The sequence below is a fragment of the Numenius arquata genome, chromosome 9 (genome assembly GCF_964106895.1).
Source record: "Numenius arquata chromosome 9, bNumArq3.hap1.1, whole genome shotgun sequence".
In the NCBI taxonomy this organism is placed as follows: Eukaryota; Metazoa; Chordata; class Aves; order Charadriiformes; family Scolopacidae; genus Numenius; species Numenius arquata.
In genome coordinates this window covers 4,572,315-4,594,167 of record NC_133584.1, presented here as the reverse complement: position 1 = coordinate 4,594,167, position 21,853 = coordinate 4,572,315, and the positions used below count along the sequence as shown (strand labels likewise).

The 21,853-nt window shown below is 46.4% G+C and overlaps 1 protein-coding gene across 1 annotated transcript; it reads left to right on the top strand.

Annotated features, from left to right (window-relative positions):
• Nucleotides 1-734: 734 nt before the first annotated feature.
• TMEM212 (transmembrane protein 212) lies at nt 735-13,202 on the top strand. The gene is made up of 3 exons (XM_074153555.1): nt 735-839; nt 7,948-8,004; nt 13,062-13,202. The coding sequence occupies exons 1-3, from the start codon at nt 735-737 to the stop codon at nt 13,200-13,202; spliced, it is 303 nt and encodes a 100-aa protein (XP_074009656.1).
• Nucleotides 13,203-21,853: the final 8,651 nt, after the last annotated feature.

The window sequence follows — 21,853 nt, the reverse complement described above, 5'->3', positions numbered from 1 at the left end:
TCCTCATTTGCACAGAGCTTTGAGGCTGTGCCCAGATGGATACAGAAAGGCGGCGGCAGAACTTGCCTGTACCTCTGCACGGTCCCCTCCTGCCCACCCAGGGCAGCTTGTTCCAGGAGGCCTCGTCCCATCCTCTGTCATCACAGTGCGGGGAGGAGGAAGCCTTTCGAAAGAGGCGGCAGAGCCAGCGAGCCTGGGTTCCTGGTTTGGGGGAAGATAAAATGTCTTCTGGGAATTGTAGTTCCCGGGCAACAGGAGTTTGCTGCCTTCCTCGAAAGGCGAGCCAGGAAAACCGGCAGCCTGAGACCCTTTCCATTGCTCCAGCGCAAGGGAAAGCGGGCTGGAATTAAGAGAGGGAAATTGTTATAGGCAGCTCTGCCTGGAAACGAGCAGACTGCAGTAGGAAAACTCAAACACGCTTAGGAGAATTAGACACCAAGGAAGAAACTCTTTCTGCCTTGACGAGGGTCGGAAAGGGCTGGTATTTCCTGGACTCTGCAGCCAAAGGAAAATTAGCCTTGGGGTTCACGAGGAGGTATGAGGTCTGCTCGAGGAGAGAGCGTTGGCTGGCCAGAGACCCAGGCACAGCTAAGCCCTCGTGGCTTAAGGGGGATGGAAATATCCTGGGCAGAGACGAAGAAAGTCGCTTTGCAAAAAGGAGATGGAGGGTTTGGACCCTGACCTCCACCCGCCCGGCGGAGAAGATCTCCTCTGCCCGCTGCCTTTGCCCGGGGATGAGGCTCGGGGGCAACGCGCGCTGCCGAGCTGCTGAACAGAAACTGCGGGCACTGCTAAAGGAAGAACCTGTCGGCAAGAACGAAGAACTGCTGGCAGAACGTGTACGGCGGTTGTTTGTGGTTTAAGTGAGTTACCGCAGCGTTCGCAAGCTGGAAGAGGCGGAGGAGGTGTTTCTAAGGACGGCTGTGAAGAACTGAGCACAGCACAGGACTCAGGCTGATAAATCAAAGAGCAGACACTACATTTGCCCAAAGCTTCAAGTACTATTTTTGGGGAAGTGGTTTATGTTCTCATTCTGGAAAAGACTATTATGTCCTTGTTTGTAAGAAGAACTGCTGTCCTCTGGCTGTGCAAAATTCAGTACAGTATGTTCCGTGGGAAGTCTGCACGCGTTACCTAAAACTCCTGGAGTCCATGAGGAGAAAAAACACCTTTGGTTACCCTGCTCAAACCCACCTGCACAGCCACCAGCCCTGAAAACCAGACCCTTTGGTCCGCGCCTGGTCTTGGCCCTGGGCTATACTGGTCCCAGCAGGAGCAGGCTCTTGCTGGAAAGCCGTATTTATGTGCAAGCAGCTCAGCTGTGGAGGTCTTGGTGTCGTTACTGACCTTGGTTCGCCTGTGGCTGCTGCAGCGTGTCCTCAGCAGCTTCTCTGCTCCTGGTCAGAGGGCTCTTCACACCCAGAGCTGCTTGAGAAACTGCCATTACTCACCTGGCTTGGGGTAGAGCATCAATGGGAGCACCGCACTTACCAACTGAACACTAAATATTGGAAATAACAACCGGAGAAGACATTTATGAGCCAAGTGGGGCCCTGGGACAATAAAGGGTGGTTGATGGTAGCTCATTCGTTACCATCTGCACATATTGGCAGTAAAGCTGACGCCAGCAGTCAGAACCACAGCCTCACAAAGACCTCTTAGATATTATTTTCCACTTTTACAAATTTAATTAGCTCTTTTCCCCTCAAGCAGCACAATACAAAAATATTTTTCCAGGTAATGTAGCCATTTTCTAGTCAAAGAAGTGGAGAGAGCATTAAAACAAAAAAGCATGCCTCAATTAAAACTGTTATTCTCATTTTCGACATGGACATTTTGGCAATTGCTTCTTCTCTGAAAGGAACAATCTTTTTTGTTTAGCACCGTAATTCATGGGCTTCTAAACCAGAACACTGACGGGTGAATTCTGGAAAGACGGAGTTTAATCTGAATCCCCGCATCTTTCTCTGGCAGAAGTTGAGACTGCAACAGCCATGTTTTCCTCTTCAAAAATAAGCTGTTGTGATCTCTGGTCCTCCTTGGCCACAGCTGGCAGGTTCGCAGGGCTCTTCTGTTTTTGGGAGGGGGATGTTTTGCGTTATAGGAGAGCGCTGAACAGAACTGTGAGAAAAGAATCAGAAGGAGGAAGAAAAATATGCTAATAAAGTATCTGCATTATAAGAGAGCGCTGAACAAAACCGTAAGCAAAGGATCAGAAGTGGGAAGAAAAAAATACGATAATAGCGTATAGCACCGCTGGATAAAAAAAATCTCTTTTCTTTATCCAAAAATCAGAGCTGGCCAAGAAGGGTTTGGGCTGAAGCAGCAGCCAAGAGGGGCACGGCGAGGCAGGGGCAGCATCTCTGAGCACCTCAGTGAAGCTGCTGTGGAAAACAGGGCTCTGGGATGGATGCAGCCACCCCCGGGGTGTCCCCAGATAAGGGACCCGCGTCGATAGATGGCAGCGCCCTGCGCAGCCCAGAGCTCCCCGTTCAAGGTCTGGGTTTGAGCCCGGAAAGGCGACCGCTCCTGTTGGCACGTGCTGCTTTTTGCACGAAGGTAATCTGTGTGCCCTTAATGCAGCCCGGCACCTGGTTTCCAGAACAACCTGCTAACGGAGTTATTCTTTTTGTTAATTGTACTGTCCAAATAGAAACGTATGGACCCGATTTTCTGCTGTTAGGAAGCAGAAAGTTAATCATACCCGCATACAGGTGACAGGATTGAGTAAAGGCTCAGCTATTGTACCAGCAGTTCAGCCTGTCTTTCCCAGAAAGAAAACGTTTCACATATCCCACGACACTATCCCACCATGTAGTTTTTCTGGGGTCCTGAATTTCCCAACATGCAATGTCTGCCCCCAGTTTGTGGTAAATAAAGTGATGTCGACCAGCCAATAATTCAGTGTATCATCTCAGTGGTAGCATTAATACCCTCCCCGTTCAGTGGTGTAATGTTTTACGTGCAAAACGCATCTGAGGTTCAGTAAGTCTTATTAGCCTCATTTCTGATCCTTACTAAATCCTTGCCAGGATTTGGGAAAACCAGCGTTTGTAGAGAGGGTACCTCCTGCACTGATGGTGGAAAGAGATGGATGAAGAAACACCCCAGAATCCACAGGCTCGAACCACCTCCTCTCCAAAACAGCCCTTCTCTGCCATGTCCAGAAGATGCTGAGCAAGAGTCATTGTCAACACTGGAGAGGCTCCTCATATGAGCTGGTAGGTCTGAGTGGCTCTGCTGCAAGGGGTCTAAGGTGCAAGAAGACAGATACAGCCATTAAGGCTGACCTCCTGGGCACACAGCTTACCTCTTTGTCCTACAAGCTGGACTGAAGCTTGTCTTTCACAGCAACACCTCATCTGAGTTTAAGGACTCCAAGTCATACTGGTTCTACCATCCTTGCTCAGAAACCACTCTCCCTAATTACCCTGTCAGCTGGGATAATTCAGCTCTCAAAGATGATATTTCTGTTTTGGCCTCTACCTGTGGAATCTTGTTATGACAGAAATGCACTACTGCCATCAGATATCTTTTTCATACCTAGGAACCTGGAAACCCTGCAGGCAGGCACATTTGCCTTATATAATACAAGAATCATAGAATGCTTTGGCTTGGAATGGATCTTAAAGACCATCTGGTTCCAATCCCCCTGCCCTGGGCAGGGACACCTCCCACCAGACCAGGTTGCTCAAAGCCCCATCCAGCCTGGCCTTGAACACCTCCAGGGATGGGGCAGCCACAGCTTCTCTGGGCAACCTGTTCCAGTGTCTCACCACCCTCACAGGAAAGAATTTCTTCCTGATATCTAATCTACATCTCCCCTCTTTCAGTTTAAAACCATTCCCCCTCATCCTGTGGCTCCACTCCCTGATCAAGAGTCCCTCCCCATCTCTCCTGTAGCCCCTTTAGGGACTGGAAGGCTGCAATAAGAAGTGCCAAAAGGCTCCAGCTCTATATTTCTTTGATAAAAAGGCGGCCAGAGAGTTGCCCTCTCCCACGAGCTCCAGTGCTCAGCCTATGAGATAATATAGGCTGGCCTTTTCTTTGCAGCTGTATTGTTTTAGTGCTTGGAAAATAGCAGCAGGCTGAGCAGTGAGTCATCTGTCACTAGATGGGGTTAAAGTAATTTCCGTTTTCTGTTGCCATGGGGAAATCAACGTCCTAAGATTTGTCCTTTCTCCCACTCAAACATGTGGGAGTAGAAAGTCTGAAACCCGGCAGGGCTAAACAGGTTTTTTTTAAAATTTTTGATATATTTCCCCCCCCCCCCCCTTATAAACAAACTTCCCTTCGTGGCCTTGCAGCTGTCAGTCTGTTCCCGGAATCATCCAGTTAACAATGTCATTCCCCTTGGATTGCAAAAAAATCCAGAAGCAGGGTTTAAGTAAATATTTGACATTCATACAGGAGTTGCTTCATGTTACCACTTACAAGAGTCTCTGTTGCTTGTAAAGTTTTATGTGTACATTCGAGGGGGTTATAAACTTGATATTATACAAATAAAAGTCAAACTTCAAAAAAAAAAAAAAAAAAGTAAATTGAAGTAGCAGCTCACCCAGCGCTCACAATACAGCAAATAACAGAAACAGGAAAGAGGAAATTGCAGTAAATACCGTTTAAAAGCCTGGGTAACGTATAGCTTATATGAGTAGCAGCATAGCAACATCTAGTGTCGATCAGGGATATAGCTGAAAGTCATCGTCATACTTCATGAAAGGCAGCGGGATTAAATCTGCTGGCAGAGAACTGGCTTTTCCCGGACCACCACCCCACCTCCCAGCCACAGCCCCGGCTCCCTCTCCCCTGTGTTTCACAACGTGTCATTTTTTCACGCCCCGTGTCACCGCCTTCGTTAGCTTTGCAGAGGTGCAATCATCTGGTAACGGTCTCGGTCTGCCTGGATCCTTAGGAAAATTATCGTGGTTATATTTAAGAGCCGACTCAATAGCTCTACAGGTTTAAATGTGAGTCAGTGGCCAAAACTTTTAGCATCTGAACCGATATTAGGAAAGCGATTTCTACCCGAGAGCCGATGAGGTTACCAACTGCATCGTAAAACCAGTTAAACGTTGCTGTCAAACGGGCAGAGCGCTCGGAATTACTCTTTTCCCTAGAAATAAGCATCCGAGTGTAAAGAGAGGAGGCTGTTTTCACTCTCCCGAGTGACCCTGGGGATGCAGGGATTACTGCATTATGCACAGCTTAAGATCCTCTATAGAAAAATGGATTGAGGCGCATTTTGAATCCATCACCGTACCCCACCTTTTCATTTAAAAGACACCCGATGCTCAGAGTTCCTCGCTACTTGGCTCTGTGAATTAACATTAGTTTAGTTTTGATTGGTTAAGTTTAACTTAACGTTAGTTTCGATTTTTTTAGTTTAGGTTTAATTATTTTTAATGGCTTTGTTAAACTCACACGATTTCTTTCCTATAAGCAAGCCCTTCAATATCAGGGCTCACACCGGGGAGTATTTAAATTAAAATAAGTTGTCTCCTTAGATTACAGCTCCTATTACATGGGGTTTGCTTCATCTTCAGTAAAATAACATCCTCTGGGTTTTCTCAAACAAAACAAAACTCATGAATGGCTGCTTTCCAAATCCAGCTCTGTCTTGCAACACCCTGTGAACAGATTTTTTTTTTTTTTTTTTTGCCACGTTTAAATTTATTACATGATCTAATTAGCATGACTGTGTAGGTGCGTGGAATGCACTGGGGGAGAGGGAAAATGCAAGTGTACAAAATGCTGTTATACAATTTGCTATGGGGACAGAGACCCGGATCATTCTCCAGATGCTTTTCAACAGAGATTTTTGGGAGCGAGGAGTTGGGCGAGGAAAAAGAAAGGGCATCCAAGTCTACAGCAGAGGAAGCAGTAAGAGCAGGCAAGACGGAATGCCACCTGATTTTTGTGACTTAAAAATAAAATTACAATTTAAAGGCGGCATTAATTCTATACTCAACGTGCGTTGCCTTTGTCTCCAGATAAAACAATTGAGTACAATTCAATGCCTGACTCGGAGCAAGGACTGCGAACTTGTGAGCGACACTGCGAGGCTCGCTCTTCATCCGAAAACAAAACACAGCTTCTAATTAATAGCAAGAAAATACAGATTGTTAACCATTCCGGCCATGAGAAAGGCATTAGGGTGTCTATTGGAAACACGCAGCCAGAACAGAGACCAGAGCTCTGCTTCGTGTTACTGAGCCATTCACACCGCCCAAACCAAACTACACGGGGAACTGAGTAACGTCAAGCTCTCGGGCTTCTCTTTCTTCCCTCTGCACGCGTGAAATGACATTTTTAAAGTTACGTGCGACCTTGCAGAGCCTTTAAAAGGGGTCAGGCACTCGGCGCATCTGGCGTGCCGATCTCCTCGCTCAGGAACATGAAGTCATCCTCCAATTCGCCTTTCCCGAGTCAAGAATGTGTAATTTTCCACGTGTCACTTTACCGACTTGCACACTGCACAGAGATTAATATTAATTTCATAGAAGAGCGGGCACGTGTAAGAAAACTGCAAGCCCTGCTAATTGCGTTTTAATTAAGCTAGAAGTGGAATAGCGTTTGATAAAGAGGGCTGATGTTATTTGAATAAACAGGCTCCACACAGCCTGCTGGGCTATGCCATAAGTCAGCTCAGTGCCGAATCCCACCCGAGGGGGTGAACTGGGCATTAGAGGATCATCAAAGGCGTGAGTTCAGCGGTAAAATTATCACTTGTTAAAAGTGCCACTCTGCGCCGTGGGGAGGGGACCTTGTCATTGCGGTGGCCCCAGGAGCCACCGCCGTGGGAGCTGGCTTGCCCCAAAGCGCGACCGTCCCATCCGAGTCTCCTTTAGGAGGAATTGGGATGTGCCCCGGGGCACCTGGGGGTACCCAAAGCCACCCTGGCCGGTGGCAGCACTCCAGCGGGGAGGCCACAGGTCTGAGATGAGTTTGGTGGTTATCAGCAGCGTGCCCCGGAGACTGCAGATGATAAAAGTACACACAACACAATTGCTTTGCCTCCTGCAATCAAAGTATTTGCAGTGGCAGGAAGGGAGAAACAGGGCTCCAGTCTGATGAGCAGGGGGAGGATCCCTGCCCTAATCCCTTTGAAATCAAAGGCCTTTCCCTCATCGCGCCCCGGAACAGATCCTAGGAGCGACCTCCAGCCCCCAAAGCGCCTCTCGGAGCTCTCAGTGACCTTCTCCTTCACCATTGGGGCAATCAAAGACACCGACAGCATTAGCCGAGTGATACACTAGATTTCAGTCACAGGTTGGAGCCTATTCCATCTAAATTTCCCTGCTACAAACGGGTTACACCAACATTAGCTCTCCCTGGGGAGAAGGTGGTCCTGCTCTGGAGGACACATCCATGTCCCGCAGAGGCTGCTGGCACCGAGGGTGACATTTTCACGCTGGCTGCGATGGGCAGCGAGGGAAACCACCACCCCGGCTGCTGTCAGCAAGTTTCTGGCTCTCTCTGCACCGGGAAGCGGGCTGTCCTCTTGGGAAGAGGGATGAAGGAGGAATTCAGAAATCATAGGATGGGCTTTCTGCAGCTGAAAGCAAAGGGCAACAAGTCTGGAAAAAAAAAAAACCAAACCCAACATATTCCTAGGGGTGAAGTGGCCTTATTTACTACACTGTAATGCCTTCTGTTTCTGTAGGAACATCTGAAGACAAACTGAATAGTGCTTCACGGTGCCAGGTAAACAGCTCTCACATGCCATGGCTACGGTCTCTAAGGAGCTTCTGTTTATTATGAACTGTCTCTGCCTCAGCTTTAGCTACAAACCCTCGCTGTGAATCCGGCAGGGAGAGGCTCACAATGAAAGTGAAAAGCTCGTATGAAGTTACCAGAAGGAAACTTATCTTTGGGATTGTAAGCTTTTTTTTTTTCCACCAGAATTTTTGCTTTTTTCCCCCCTTTTTTTTTTTTTCTCCTTATAAGCCCTGGTTTGTTGGATGGAGTGTTTGCCTCGCTGGTCCCATTTGGAATGGAGCTTTGGTAGGCAGAACAAAAGCGTTATCAAAGAAAAGATGTTAGCGATGCTACAGACACTTTGAAAAGTCAACTATGTCTGAATTATTTATCTCCTAGCTCCTGTGAACTCACTTTAAGCAGAGAAGTGCTTGGAATTACATGAAACTAAAGCGAGAGGCTCCCTGGAGGCTCTTGACAAGTTTTAAATTTGCAGTAAATATTGGTATATTGATTATTATCATGACCTGCTGATTTTTAATTTCACTTTTACAAACAAAACCCAAACTTTCTCATTCTGAATCAAATTTGGACTGTTAAAAGAGTATAAATGTAAATTAACATCCCCAGGGTTATGCTGGTGTAATCAAGATCATTGTTTAGCTCTTCTTTTTGATTAAATCAATTTCCTAAGCTTTTGCATTTCCAAAGGGATGTTGTAAGTAAAAGCCAATGAGGTTTTTTTGGGACAAGGTCCTGCAGCTGCCAGGGTGAGGAGATGCTGGTGGCCCCCAGGGGCAGTGGATAAAGTGCTGAGGAAGCTCAGTCAAAAGGAGTCATCTCCCCCTCACCCCAATGGTTGGAAGGGAAGATCTCCAGGGGACTCCAACCCAGTAGTATTCTTGTGATTTGTGTGGTAATGATTTAGCCACGGTAAACCCTGAACCAGTTCATTCTTTTCTTTTTATTCCAAAAGGAGAGAGAAAAAGTTTTTTCATGGCACTGTCATTTCTGATGTCCTCGTGCCAAGGATTTGACTACAGTACTTTATGGCTTTCCTAGCCTTCCATCAACCTCGGGATGTTTATTTTTCTTCAAACATAGCTGTTTGCAGCATGCTAACAAGAACTGAAGATCTTTTAACACTGCTATTTGTTTACTGAAGACATCAAAGCCTTTTTTCTTCCCCCACCAAAAGCCTTCTCTGAGGCAGTACAATCTGCAGTCATACAAAACCAAGGTGTGCTTTGTGCAGAGCAAAATAAAGCCACAGAGCACTGAAGATGCAGATATTTTCTTATCTGGGCTTCTAAATTTAGCTCTGCTTCATCTCTCATTCTTCAGCATCTCAAGCTGTTTGTTCCTGCCCGAGAGCCCTGCAGTTTCAGCAGACCTTCTTATTGCCTTCAAGTTGGGTGGAAGAACATGACTGCAAGTGCGGACAGTGGTGGTGACAGCAGCTAATCTAAACCCAGTATTTTGTTAACATCTAGAAACAGATGTATTTCCTCGTGTCACTGTGACAGTCAGGATGCTACGCTCTGCTAATAGGAAGCAACACTCTGATTTTTTTTGCATTAGGTCCTGTCAGCTTTTGGTTCAGACCCAGGCTGTGGGTGCTGGGCGATACGCTGCGGTGGAAGTGACAGATGTTGGCAGCAAACTAAAGATCTGCTGAAAATAAACATCCCTAAGAAACACCGGGGCATCCTTTTTATGGATTCCCTAGATGTGTTGAAGTTATTTTAAGGCCAATTGAACTCCCACTCCTTACAGTATAAACAGGATTATTCCATGTACAGAACATAAGGCAGTGTAAATGTCATCATTTGTGTATCATTGGTATTTCCAGTCATACTTCAAGTATTGCCTCACCCCAAACATGCAACCCACCATTCAGACCTCTGCCTGCAGAGAGCATTAAGCACTGGCAGTGCATAAAAAGAAGAGCCTCCGTGGTGGAAAACCTAAAGACTCTTCATGAATGAGGACCAATTCGAGCGGTACCAACAGACCAGCTCCCTCAGGAGCTATTCAACAGGTTGGCTGTGGTATGGACAACAGGGAAGACAAGGGCAACAAAGGAGGAAGACAGGGCAAGGACCAACCAAGAGGAGTTTTATTCCACAAGGAAGCAACTCACCCCAAGCTGCATTGGCTGGAGGTTATGGAACGGGCAAATGGCCGAGGCTTTCCAGGAATGGGGACGTGCAAGGTCAGCAAGGCAGATCTGCATGGACAAAGTACAGGTAATGAGAAATGCTGACTATGTCTGTTGGGGAGAGATGGCGTGTTAAGGGCATTTTCAACAACATACAACTTACTCTTTAATCACCTGGCTGTGGGTGTAGCTCATCACATCAGGGGAAGAGATGCTCTATGACCTGGTGCTCACGGCAGCTCTGGAGACCTGGGGCACAGCTGGTGGAGGAGACCCACGCAGAAGGGGTTGGGTGGCAACAGGATGTGCTCTTCAGCAGCTCTTAACCCTGAAAACACCAGGAGGAGATGCAAGGGGTAAGCAGTACAAACCTTTTCCAGGCTTTAAAACAGGCAAAGAGGCTGCAAGTCTGTGGGTCACAGCAGTTTTGGATCGCTTTTGGTCACTTCCCTTGATTTTGGGTGCTGATGAGCTTGGGTATAGCAACCCATCAGCAAGACAGGGCTCAACCTCCCAGGGCTGAGGGAGAAAAGGAGCAACTGTTCCCAGTTCCCAGGGTCCCCAAGGGCTGGGAGCAGGGACACAGCCCCCTTGCTGACACAGCCAAGCTGCCCCTCCAGTCCCAGCACCCAGGTGTGTCCTGCAGAGCACTTTCAGAGTCTTAAGAAATAAAAGAAAATGGCAGAGTCTTTAAAAAAAAAAAAAAAAAGGAAAGTTTTAAGCACATCCAACTTTGGGATAGAGAGTAAAATTTCTTGCCAGAGAATTTAAAACAAACTGGAAACTGATCATCTACTCATTTAAGCGATGTGCCTGGAGCTAAACCAGCAAGGCTGAATAATCTCTGCACTGCTTTCATCCTTCTTCAATTTTTCCTTTGTTCCATCAGCCACATGTGCATTAAGTGTAAATTGAAGGGCTCTTAGCTGGAAAAGCAGATTGTGAAAAGGGCCTGGCCCTCATCTTATAATTCAGCTTCAGTATTACAATTACTCTTAATAACACTCTTATTTTGTTGTATTATTTATTCTGGCTAGAACCCCCTAGGATCCCTTGAAGGCTTTTTTTTTCCTGGTGTATTTAGCCAACATCCACTCATGAATCCAGATGTTTCTGCTTTTATCCACGGGAATTTTATGGTATGGATATGCCAAGACTGTAACTTCAGGCTCAGCCTCAAGACAAGTATTTTTCAAATTCCCTAAATCAGAAATGGAAAGTGCCATGAAAAACCTGGGCCTTACTGCATTTAGTCTGCCAGAATGGAAATCAAACCGCAGGACAATATTGCTCAAGGTTCTGGATCTGCGTTGATGCGGTCTCCGACGTCGCACCAGCAATTACAGCCCAGATCGTGCTATTTGCTGTGTTCTCAGGCGCAGGCTCTTGCCTGTAGCAGCACATCCTCAGCTCTTCGTTCCATTCACCAGCCCGAAAGTCAGGAGCAGAGATACATGTGGGTCCAAGATGCTTACACTGGAAAAAAAGATTACTCACTGTGGTCCATAGTCCCCACTAGTGTATTTAACTGAATGAAAACGCGCCTGTGTATGTCAGCTCCCCGTCGTCACCACAGATACTCTCTCCCAGTCAAAACTGGTTCTGAAATAAGGGCAGTGATGGAATGTACCCTGCCCTGGTGGGGACCTGGTGAATAACACAAGTGTCTGCTGTGCCTCTGACAGCCCTCAGGAAGAAGAGGCAAACCCAAACTTGTTCCTTGTCCAGAGTGACCAAAGCAGCATGAAGCAGGGATTAAAATAACCTTCATAACCTTCCTTTCTGCACTGCCCGGGGTTCCCTTCGGGCACTCCCATTCATGCCATCCTGGGTTTCTTCCCTGCTCCCTGTTTGTCAGCGTGAGAATCCTGATTAAAGTCACCATGCAGCGGCGGTCAGTGCCAGCGTGGTGGCTTGGACGGTGTCCCCCATTGGGGATGGCTATATCCTTCCAAGCGCCCCGAGGTAGCTCAGGAGCACGAGAACTCTAAAGACAGGAGATGCACAAACAGTTTTCATCGGCCTTTTGGCAACAAACAGGAAACATCATCCATGGCCACGCTGTGCACAAAAAGGATGCGATGTTATGCCTGAGCCCGCAAAGGGTGAATTTTAGCTTTTCCTCCAGAATGCTCCCTCTGGCCTTGAACATGTACCAGCAGAGCCATGGTCCTGCCTCTGCTGGTGCATCTCTTAATCCATCTTTTTTTAAAGCCATCTCTGTGCACTGGCCCAGGGAGAAACACAGAGCAGTTATTCCAGCCCGGGAGAGGAGAAGAGCCCGTTCTGCTCCCCAAGAGGCTCAAGCACAGCAGCCAGTTATTGCTCGCTCCGACACCATTAGTTCTTTACCTGCAGAGTTGTTGGATCAAAGGAAATTTAAATTATTCCTAAAAGCTCTTCTAAGGCTTCCCCCAGCATGGAAAAGCCTCTCAGCTGGCACAAAGGATGGACCTGGCTCCATAGCAAACCCCTCCGGGGCAGGGATGCGTTGGGACAAGACGGGGATGGGAGAGGTGGGGAGTGGGCACCGAGGGCTGAGCACACCCGTAAGTCAGGGTGACAAGTCCCCAAGTCTACACTGTGTCACCCACGGGAGGCAGCAAGGGAGCAGCGGAGTTAATTAATCTGGACGATGCAGTCAAAAGGGAAAGCACTTTTCTTGCTAATATCATGGATCAAATGTGCTGTGCGGGGCTTTCAGAGGGCGCACATTAAATGTCCCACCAGCACGGTAGTTCTGCCAGTTCCTATCACATTTTCTGTTTTATAATGAGGAACTTTGTCAGTATTCAAATACGCAGTTTAAATTTTAAAGGCCACCCACTGTACTTACATGCTATATGACAAACTGCATAAGTATACCTGTTCCAATTTATTCTTCTTGTATTTTTAGTGAAGTATGGTTTCAATGACTTTGTCTTCCCTGCAAAAAAAAAAAAACAAACCACAACACATTTTTCTTAATAAGTTCGTGACATTCAAGCTGCTAATTTTCCTTACCATCATATCCCTTTTTGGACACAGAAGAAAGGATATTGAATATAAAAACAAGGGTGGTTTTTTTCCAAGTTGGAAATGAAGAAATACAAAAATACTGAGCTTTTTAGTTTTAAAGGTTTTTTTTTTTTTTTTTAAAAAAAAAAAGAAGATTCTCTCAGTAGGTCAGAAAAGTGATAAAATACTTTTGTCTCCATTTCAGTGGGAGGCAAGTTTTGCCTTCGGCACACTGAGCATCATGGGTGCCTCAGTGCAATTTGCTGCTGCCATTGCATCTCTTCTCCTTGGCCCATACTGCTGCTGCTCACTTACTGGGATCACTGGGACTAGCTACCTGGGGTAGGCAGCCTGTTCCCTTTCCCTGAGCTGACTTCCCAAACCTCCACAAAACCCTGTCACCTTATGAGTGGTACCACCTCACCCTGCTGATGCTGGACCTGTGCTCGAGTTTGGCCATATCCTGAGCATCTTTGGGTTTTGTGATGACTTTTGTGAGACTGCTCCAGTTTGGACATCTAAACATGAGCATTGATCATGGTGGGGAAGGTGGATTGCCATCTGTAACACCGTTAACACCAGCCAGGAGGGCGGCGCAGCTGTACAAGGACAGTCAGAGCCTGAACGCACTCACATCAGGATCAGAAGTGCCCCTGAAGCCATGTGCATCATTCCATTAAATCACTTGATGAACCACTAATTTGGCCTTTCATACCCATTACATCCCAGTGCCATTTCAACTAAAGGGACACACCTTTAACATGCACGGCCTGGGCCTCTGAATTTAAAGGCTGGGCAAAATTTTATGGAAATCATAGAATCATCTAGGTTGGAAAAGACCCTTGGGATCATCGAGTCCAACCATCTACCCTACTCTACAAAGTTCTTCCCTACACCATATCCCCCAACACCACATCTAAGTGACTCTTAAACTCATCCAAGGATGGTGACTCAACCCCCTCCCTGGGCAGCCTATTCCAGTGTCTGATCACTCTTACTGTGAAGAATTTCTTCCTAACGTCCAGTCTAAACCTACCCTGTTGCAGCTTGAATCCATTCCCTCTTGTTCTATCGCTATTTGCTTGTGAGAAGAGACCAGCACCAGCCTCTCTACAGTGTCCTTTCAAGTAGTTGTAGAGAGTGATGAGGTCTCCCCTCAGCCTCCTCTTCCTCAAACTAAACAGTCCCAGCTCCCTCAGTCGTTCGTTCTTCATACGATTTATTCTCCAGGCCCTTCACCAGCTTCGCTGCCCTCCTACATCATACAACTCATACAAATCAACACAACAACAACATCACACAAATCATACAACTTGCTCCCAACATCACAGAAAGCAGAACCTGAAGATTTGCCTTTCTGCTCCTCCTTACGACTGTGAACGCTGCACTGTCATTAAAACCTGTGTGGATGTAGATCTGTTACCTGAACAGCAGAAGAGGCGTGAAGAATCACTGCCATCCAGCACGTAGCGCCTCTGCTCCGGGTAGAGCCTTCGGCAGCAGCACCTCGACAGCGTGGGAGGATGAAAGGTGAGGGCAGGAGGAGGAAGAGGGCTATGGGGGACCCAGAGCAGAGCCAGAGCCCGAGCATCACGCTCCTGACCAGCTTCTGCACGAGGCACAGCATCCATTTCCAGCTCTGAAGTACCTCCAGCCCACACACCTTGGAGGATTCACTATTGGCTCAGACATTCACAAATTTTGCCGTGCTGGGGAAAAATCTCACCTTTTGTGCATCTGATCCCTTGGGGTTTTTTCTTCCCTTTAACCTTTATTTGGAGCCAGTCTCACATCCCCGAAAATAATGGTGTTTCCATGACAACAGCCCAGCAGTGGACTCCTCCGGGGCATCTGAAGAATCAAAACACGGCCAGTGCTTCCTTCTGCTCCAGCATCACACCCCATGGTACCACAGCCCCATCCTCTCTCCTCTCCCACTGAAGCAGCCTGCAAACTGCTTTGGGCAGAGCCCTGTCTGCTTTGGCATCACTGGCATTCGCTGGGCGATAAGTCCTGTTGCACAAGTGATGTACCAGCAGGTATCAGACCACGGGACCAGCTTTTAGGGCAGGAGAAAGGCCAAGAGGGTCTGCAGTCTAAAGAACTGGACAGCTGTGGGAATTTGTAATCCCCTAAGCTTTTTAAACAAGATTAATAATTTTCATGCCTTTCCTGGTATTTTACAGAAGATACGAGTCACTGCTTTGCTTCCAATACACAGCATTCCTCCTGCCCCTCTTCAGCAAAGCCCTCCAACTGGTGAACCCTCTGGTCCTGACCCAGCAAAGCACACACAGGGCCCCACGGAGACCAGAAGCACCCCAAGAACACCCTCTCCTCGAGCAGGGCAGGACACCAGCCCCTTGCAGGATCAGGCCCTGCTTGCCCAAGCATTTTCCTCCCGCAGCTGGCACAGCCAGTACCTTGCCCAGAGACCGGCTCCAACTGAGCGCCCAGTTGATCCATCGCTCTTGAGATGCATCCAAAACCCCATCCCTTCCCCGCAGCACTTCTGTCCGCCCTCAGACCAGGATTTATGAGGGTTATCCATGGATGTGGCTGCAAGAAAAAGTCCAAAAAGCTTTTGTTGCTGTGCCGCAAGCAGCGTTAAAACAGTAAAATGCTCTTTGCATACCTGGTCCTTGCTGGAGGGTTGCGAGCAAGAGACCCAAACGCAGACAGCAGGCTCCGAAGCGGGACCTGAGGAGGCAGCATGGGTGCCTGCCAACCTGACAATGGGGTTTCGTTTAACAAGCGCAGATTTAAGTGTGGAAATCAAATATGAAACAGTCGTAGCCAGCATTGTCTGCATTCTTGGAGTGGCACTAAACTAGCAGAGAGAAAAGAGCTGAGACACTGGCCCAGACATGCTCCAGCTGTCTGCGACTACCGCTTCTCTCCTCCATTCAGTGTAACTATTCAGCTTGTTTTCATTTCATTATTGGATGTTATTTTTGCAACCTGGGAAAAGAATAGAAAAGGGGGGGAAAGGTCCTTAAAACGCTTTTGCGTTTATTTTTTTAAGAACGAGACCATTTCTTTCCTTTTTATCTGAGACTTTTAAGAGCGCACGAGGCGTATGGTATTATTAGCTAAGCATTTGTTTCTCAAATACGGTCCTTTATCTCGGAGGCAGCAGCGTTTGTGTTGCTGTGGTTATTCACGTAAGTCGGACTCATTTAGCGCTGAGCAACACGCAATTAAATGGCCACATAAAACACCCACAGGGTGAGCAACAGCTGCCTACAGGTAACCTTAAATTTCACATGCTCACTTGCCAAATGTTTCAGCTCTTGCCGTATAAATCCTCGTTTGCACATGGGAGCAGGGCAGGCCCTTTCCTCCATCACCATGGGTAGGTAAACGGGAGGCTCTCCTTCACTGGGCACAGCGCAAATAAAGCTTTTAATGAGCTGGTTAAAAGCCTGATGCTGCAGATGGCTATTAACGGGAATACTCCTCCACCCACCGCAGGGTCAGCCCTTCCCTGGCTTCCCTTCCCTCCTCTCAAGAGCACCGCTTATCCATTTTTAATGTTAAAAACAATTCACATCCCAGATCTGATAATCATTTATTTTCCCCTCTCTTTATGCCAGTTTTGCTTGACGGGGAGATGCCAGCATGCACCGCCCGTGTCCCCCCTCAGCTGAGGGCATCCCACCCTACGAAACAGCCAAACACTTGCCAAACGAAGGGCCAGGATTATATGGTTTCCCCACTGAGCGCAGTGGGATTTCTCAGTTTGTGCTGGACTTCTCTGGAAAAAAAAAAAATCTTCCCTCTGTTTTAATGCTGATACATTTCAGCACAGCAAAAAAAAAAATTCAAGGGAAAAAATACAAGGCACTTAAAGGGAAAAAGCAGGATTCCAAGTGTTTCTCACCATTTTCTTCATCTTCCTCTTCAGAAGACAGACATATACACCAACCCAGGAGCTCTCTTTATATCAGCTTTTGTACAGCTCTGCAGTATTCCTGGCAGGAGAAGGTCAGATATGCTTTAAGTGAGTTGTTGTCTCTCCAAACATTGTTTTGTAATATCCGAAGCAGGTCTATAATTCTAAATTTGGACATTTTAAGCCCCAACTAAGGTTTTTGAAGTGCACATGCAATAGCTGCTTACTACACGCAGATCATTGCTTCCTGATGAACAGCATTGCTCTAAGGATTTGTGCGGAGAAGTTTCCACTTTATTTTTAGCTTATTCCAGCCAGTTCAGAAAGAGGAGAGCCCTTCCTACCTCCTACTCCAGCATGGTCCTCTCCTGGGCTGGCCGGACCAGAGCATGGCACTCACCAGGGATACTGGAGACCTTAAACACAGCAACCTGCTCCCCAAGGAACCAACCCAACCCTTCCAGGCCACCTGGGGGGCCGAGTAAATTCTAAAGCACAACAGAAGATGGGAAAGAAATTTTGGAATGTTTCTCAAAATTACTTTCTTTCCATTTTATGGCATTCAAATTAGATCATTTCCTTTTTCATCCTGACTTTTTCACCTTTTAGTACTTCTGAAATTTTTTTAAAGTGAAAATTAATTCTCATACTAGAATCTAATTTCCATTCATTAAGGATAAGAGAATAATTTCAAGGAATGAGTTTCTCCAAATCCAGAAAGCCTAAACATATGCTCAACACCAAGCTTCTGAACAAGCACACCTATTAAGGTAAATGGAGTTATCTCTAAGCATGTGCTTAAGTGGTTTGTTGGCAAAAGCTAGAGTGCTTATCCCTTTCCAGATGACCCTATTTAATATTTACCAGTATTAATCTGCTCAATAACTATAAACATTAGGAAAAAAAACCCACCCAAAACATTGACTTAGCTCTACACAGAGCTTTTCCAAATCTGATTTCTAGATTACCCAGGAGGGTCAAATTGTTTCATACTCAAGGGCTGACCCAAAGCCATGGGAATCAGTGGAAGGGTGTTGACCGGTTACACCGGTTTGGGGATGGGATCCCCTGTGAGCAGAAACACCTTTCTGGTTTTGGCACTGTGACTAACGGGGATAACAAAGGCTCTACGCTGATGTTAAGAAAATTTGTTTTATGTATTGACATCCTGTTAACCTCCAGCGCACTTAAAGGAAGCTGTTAATTTAATGGTTACGTCAAAGATATGGCAGAGCATCTATTGCTGAGCAATGAAGGAAATCTCCAAGCCTAATGTCAGCATTAACACCTGCACAGGACAGCACGGGCTGCAGGGCTCTGTACAGAGCATAAATGTAAAGAATCTGCCCTCGACAAAGAGAAAATTTTCAAATCAAAGCGGTAGTAGTTTCTACAGACTCCAGGTGCAGGCTTTGGTATCTGCCTCCACCACAGAAGCTGTCCTCCAGCAGCAAAGCCTCTCCGTATCCTACCTGTCCTTCCAGTTGGATTTGATGCAAAAATGGATGGATTAATCCTCACCTACCCCTTGGGTAAGAGGCTGCACGCAGGGTCTTATCTCACCCTGCTGCTAAGGCTTCTCAGCAGCCCTCAAGAACCAGAAAAGTTTATTTTTCTATTAACTCTGAGCAGTGCCATAATTTCACTGCAATTAAGTTTATCTACAGGTGGTATCCATTTTACTGAGACAAACTTACATCATGCATATATGCACAGGTAAAAATGGAAGGTAATGGTAAGACACATCTAAAACGAGACGCTTGACCTAAAAATATAGATAAAGTCCCTGACTCGACATAATACCTCAGTACGTCCCTAGCAGCAGAGGCAGATGATGCTGTTGAACTCAGCCTGACACAAGTGCTGTAACTGGCATTATGATGATCAGGATTCATTACAAGGTGGATGAGATCTGAATTACAACTGTGCTGTAAGATGATGTTTTTAATTTGTGAATGCCAGTACATCACTGGAAGTGATGAAGCTATAGACTTCCCATTGCCTGCTCCAACACTGCCTTAAATTTATACCCCTGAAACACCTTAATTTACAGCAGCAAAGTAGAAAGATTTTTTTTGGGTTCTTGCATTTACTTTTAATAAGAAAACCTTTATCTTTGTGAATCAGAGTGGCACTCACACTGGAGCCCCAACACACTGACCCGCATTTGATGCTTCTACAGGTTTGTGCACTGACCTTCCATGCACGAGACCATGGACTTTGTGTCCTTGACTCTTGCCACTCACAGCATTGCTCCAAACGTCGCTCCTGATTGTGGGTCACTCTTGACTTTGACTCATTTTCTGTTAAAGAGTCCACCACCTCCCTTCACCCGGTCTCCCCGCCTGTCTCCTGCACGGCCATCACTGTCCTTTCCCGGACTCTACTCCCCAATCTCCAGCCTGTGGCTCAGGGTCAGCATAATCCTGCAATCCTTTGTCCTGCTGCTTACACTTTTCATCCACCAGCTCCTAACGAGAAATGGAAAGGAAAGTTCCTCGCAGCTTCAGCCAACCTAACCTCCTAAGGTCTTTCTGCCCAGAGAGACAATAACCACAGTTCAAGCCAAGATACTATCTCTTCCAGACGAGGGAAGTCTGGCAACCCTGATAGCTAATGACCTACGTAAGCCCACATTACAATTTCACTTTCCATAATTCAACTGCAGTTTCTAAACTCTGTGGAAATGCTATATGGTATTTATGGAAACATTAAGGTTACTTAGATTTTTGGAAACAGTAATGCTGTTTTTCAGTCATCTTGGTTAACCACAGTCTTGAACTATCACATTCACATGATAGAGCTTAGAGGTGCTTAGAGATGTTTCTACCAAAATAGAGAGGAAGAATTTGTGAGGCATTTCAGAAAACAAGAATCCCTCCTGAGCATGGGTTCCTCCTCTCATCTGGCCACAGTATGTGCGGGTGTCCATCTGCACACGGAGCAGACAGCAGAATTAAAACCCAAACCTATAACCATTAGTCGGACAAAATGACCGTGGGTGATGGTCTGCTCAGCTGCACTGCATGCTTTATGGCAGGTAATCAGCACACTCCTGCCCGATAGCCTTTGTAAGCTCCTGGGTTTCTAGTCAGCAGTTCTGCTCGTGTGGGCAGCAAGCGTACAAAAGCTATTTTCTCCATAAGTGTTATAATTTCTATTTCAGTTCAGCACGCTTCCTTATTGAACTGTCACTGCCCACAAATTGAGTTTTCCAAGTAATTAATACTGTGGGGGATCTAATGAAGATGCCACATAAGATTTTGCTCCAGTGGCTCCAGGTGACATTACCAGCATGCCACCCTTCTCCAGCTCTTCAAAAATGCGATGCCTCCTTAGCAGGACAAATCAGGATCTAAATCATACTACAGCACTGAGACACAGGTTATTTTGCTTGTTCAATAAAAGTTACTTTAGCACTAGATGTGCCATTCTAGACAATAAAATCCTCCAATTTTCAAGTCAGGAGGAAATCATTAGCAGCAGCAGCACCCCAGCTTTCCACAGGCTGTCCTCATGTCCCGGGCTGGTGTTAGCTTTAGATGTTTTTTTCATGGACACCTTTAAAAACCACTCTCACCTGCACAGATCCACTGCTGATAGTAACCAGGAAAGCAAAAATGAGAAGAGCAAAGGAGATCGACCAGCCTGTGAAGACATCCCAGCTATTCTACAGCTGGGAGTTGGGGAGTGGGAAGGGGGATAATGGTGTGAGGGTCTGAGAAGGGAAGGATTGGACCCAACCGCCCTGACACATGTTCAGTGCGGAAGACTGACCTGAGACCCACTTGCTCCTCACACAGATGGAGGGGTTTAATGCTGATAATATGTCATGTAAATAAGCGAAGCCAAATAATCCTTATACAGGAAAAACACTAAGGAAGCTGTGGTTACCAAATATGCAACGCTTACAGATTTTACTGAGGGCTTGGAAACGTGGGCCCAACAAACCAGCAGTTAAGGGACATATTTTTCAAGCATGTGAAGTGCAATTGTGCTCCTTAGTGCACGGGGAGGTTACAGGAGTTCGCATTCCCCAGGTCTGGCTCGGAGAAGGTCTGGATCTGCTGTTTCACCACCGCACCATGCTGCCCACCCAGCTGGGGGGCTCCATCCCCAGCAAACCCCGACACTGCCGTCCAACATCGAGCTATTTTTACGTTTCGCTCGCCTCAGAAAGCATTGGACATTCATCCTACCGTGCAGGTACTAATAACGGAGAAGAAAACATCATTGAGGCCCCCCCATCAACCTTTACCTCCCCGGGACACCTGATTTATTATTGACAAAGTGCTTCCTGCTTTGTCTGAACATCTGACAACTGCAAATGCCCATCAGAAATAAGGAGCAGTTCATCTCATCTTTTACCTTCGGGGCAGTTTAGGTTAAAGTCAAACCACATGAAAGGAGACAGTCTCTGCCTGCTTCTACAGCTTGACAAAAATTGCCTTTTTATCATATTGGATGGCAATTTTTGTAACCGGTTCTGATAATTAATTGGAAACTAATCCAAGAACAAATAAGTGAGCGTGCCACAAACTGTATATGGAAGAAAGACGACAGAAAAAATTCAAGAAACAAATTTTGCTGGCAAACATCAAAGCATAGTAAAGGCGTTAGTTAATAGCCATATTTTCTTAAAACAAGAAGCCCTCCCTTTGAAGGCAACAGCTGATGACTAAGAATCTGATGCTTGTAAAGTTCCTTTGAATCAAGGTGGTACAAGTACACCCTCAGAAAAATAATTTCAAAACACTGGCATTATTACACATGTCTTCTGAAAACTCTTACTTACATTAAATTCTCTATTGTGTGAATAGCCTTCAAGGAAGAAAAACATGCACATACTCCACAGATTGGAGTGGAGATTAAACAATCCGATTGCAAAGCTGGGATAACATTCTTTTTCCTGCAACTTATTGGCTGTGAGATTTCTCTCAATCCTACTGAAATCTTCTCCTTTGACTCCCATTGAGCCAATGATTGGCCCATTTATGGAAGCTCAGACCCAGCAGAAAGCTAAGATGCCCACGTAGCTGCTAACAGACCGCCTGGGTGTGAAGTGTCTGCCTCCTGGGGTCAATTCCCATCCACACCAGTAA

Bases quoted from the DNA above. Each gene is read 5' to 3' on its own strand.
- TMEM212 (XM_074153555.1), top strand. From the start codon at position 735: ATGAGGCTCGGGGGCAACGCGCGCTGCCGAGCTGCTGAACAGAAACTG. The intron at 840-7,947 runs GTACGGCGGTTG...TCTCCTTATAAG, and splicing joins AAGAACTGCTGGCAGAACGT to CCCTGGTTTGTTGGATGGAG. The intron at 8,005-13,061 runs GTAGGCAGAACA...TCTCCATTTCAG, and splicing joins CCATTTGGAATGGAGCTTTG to TGGGAGGCAAGTTTTGCCTT.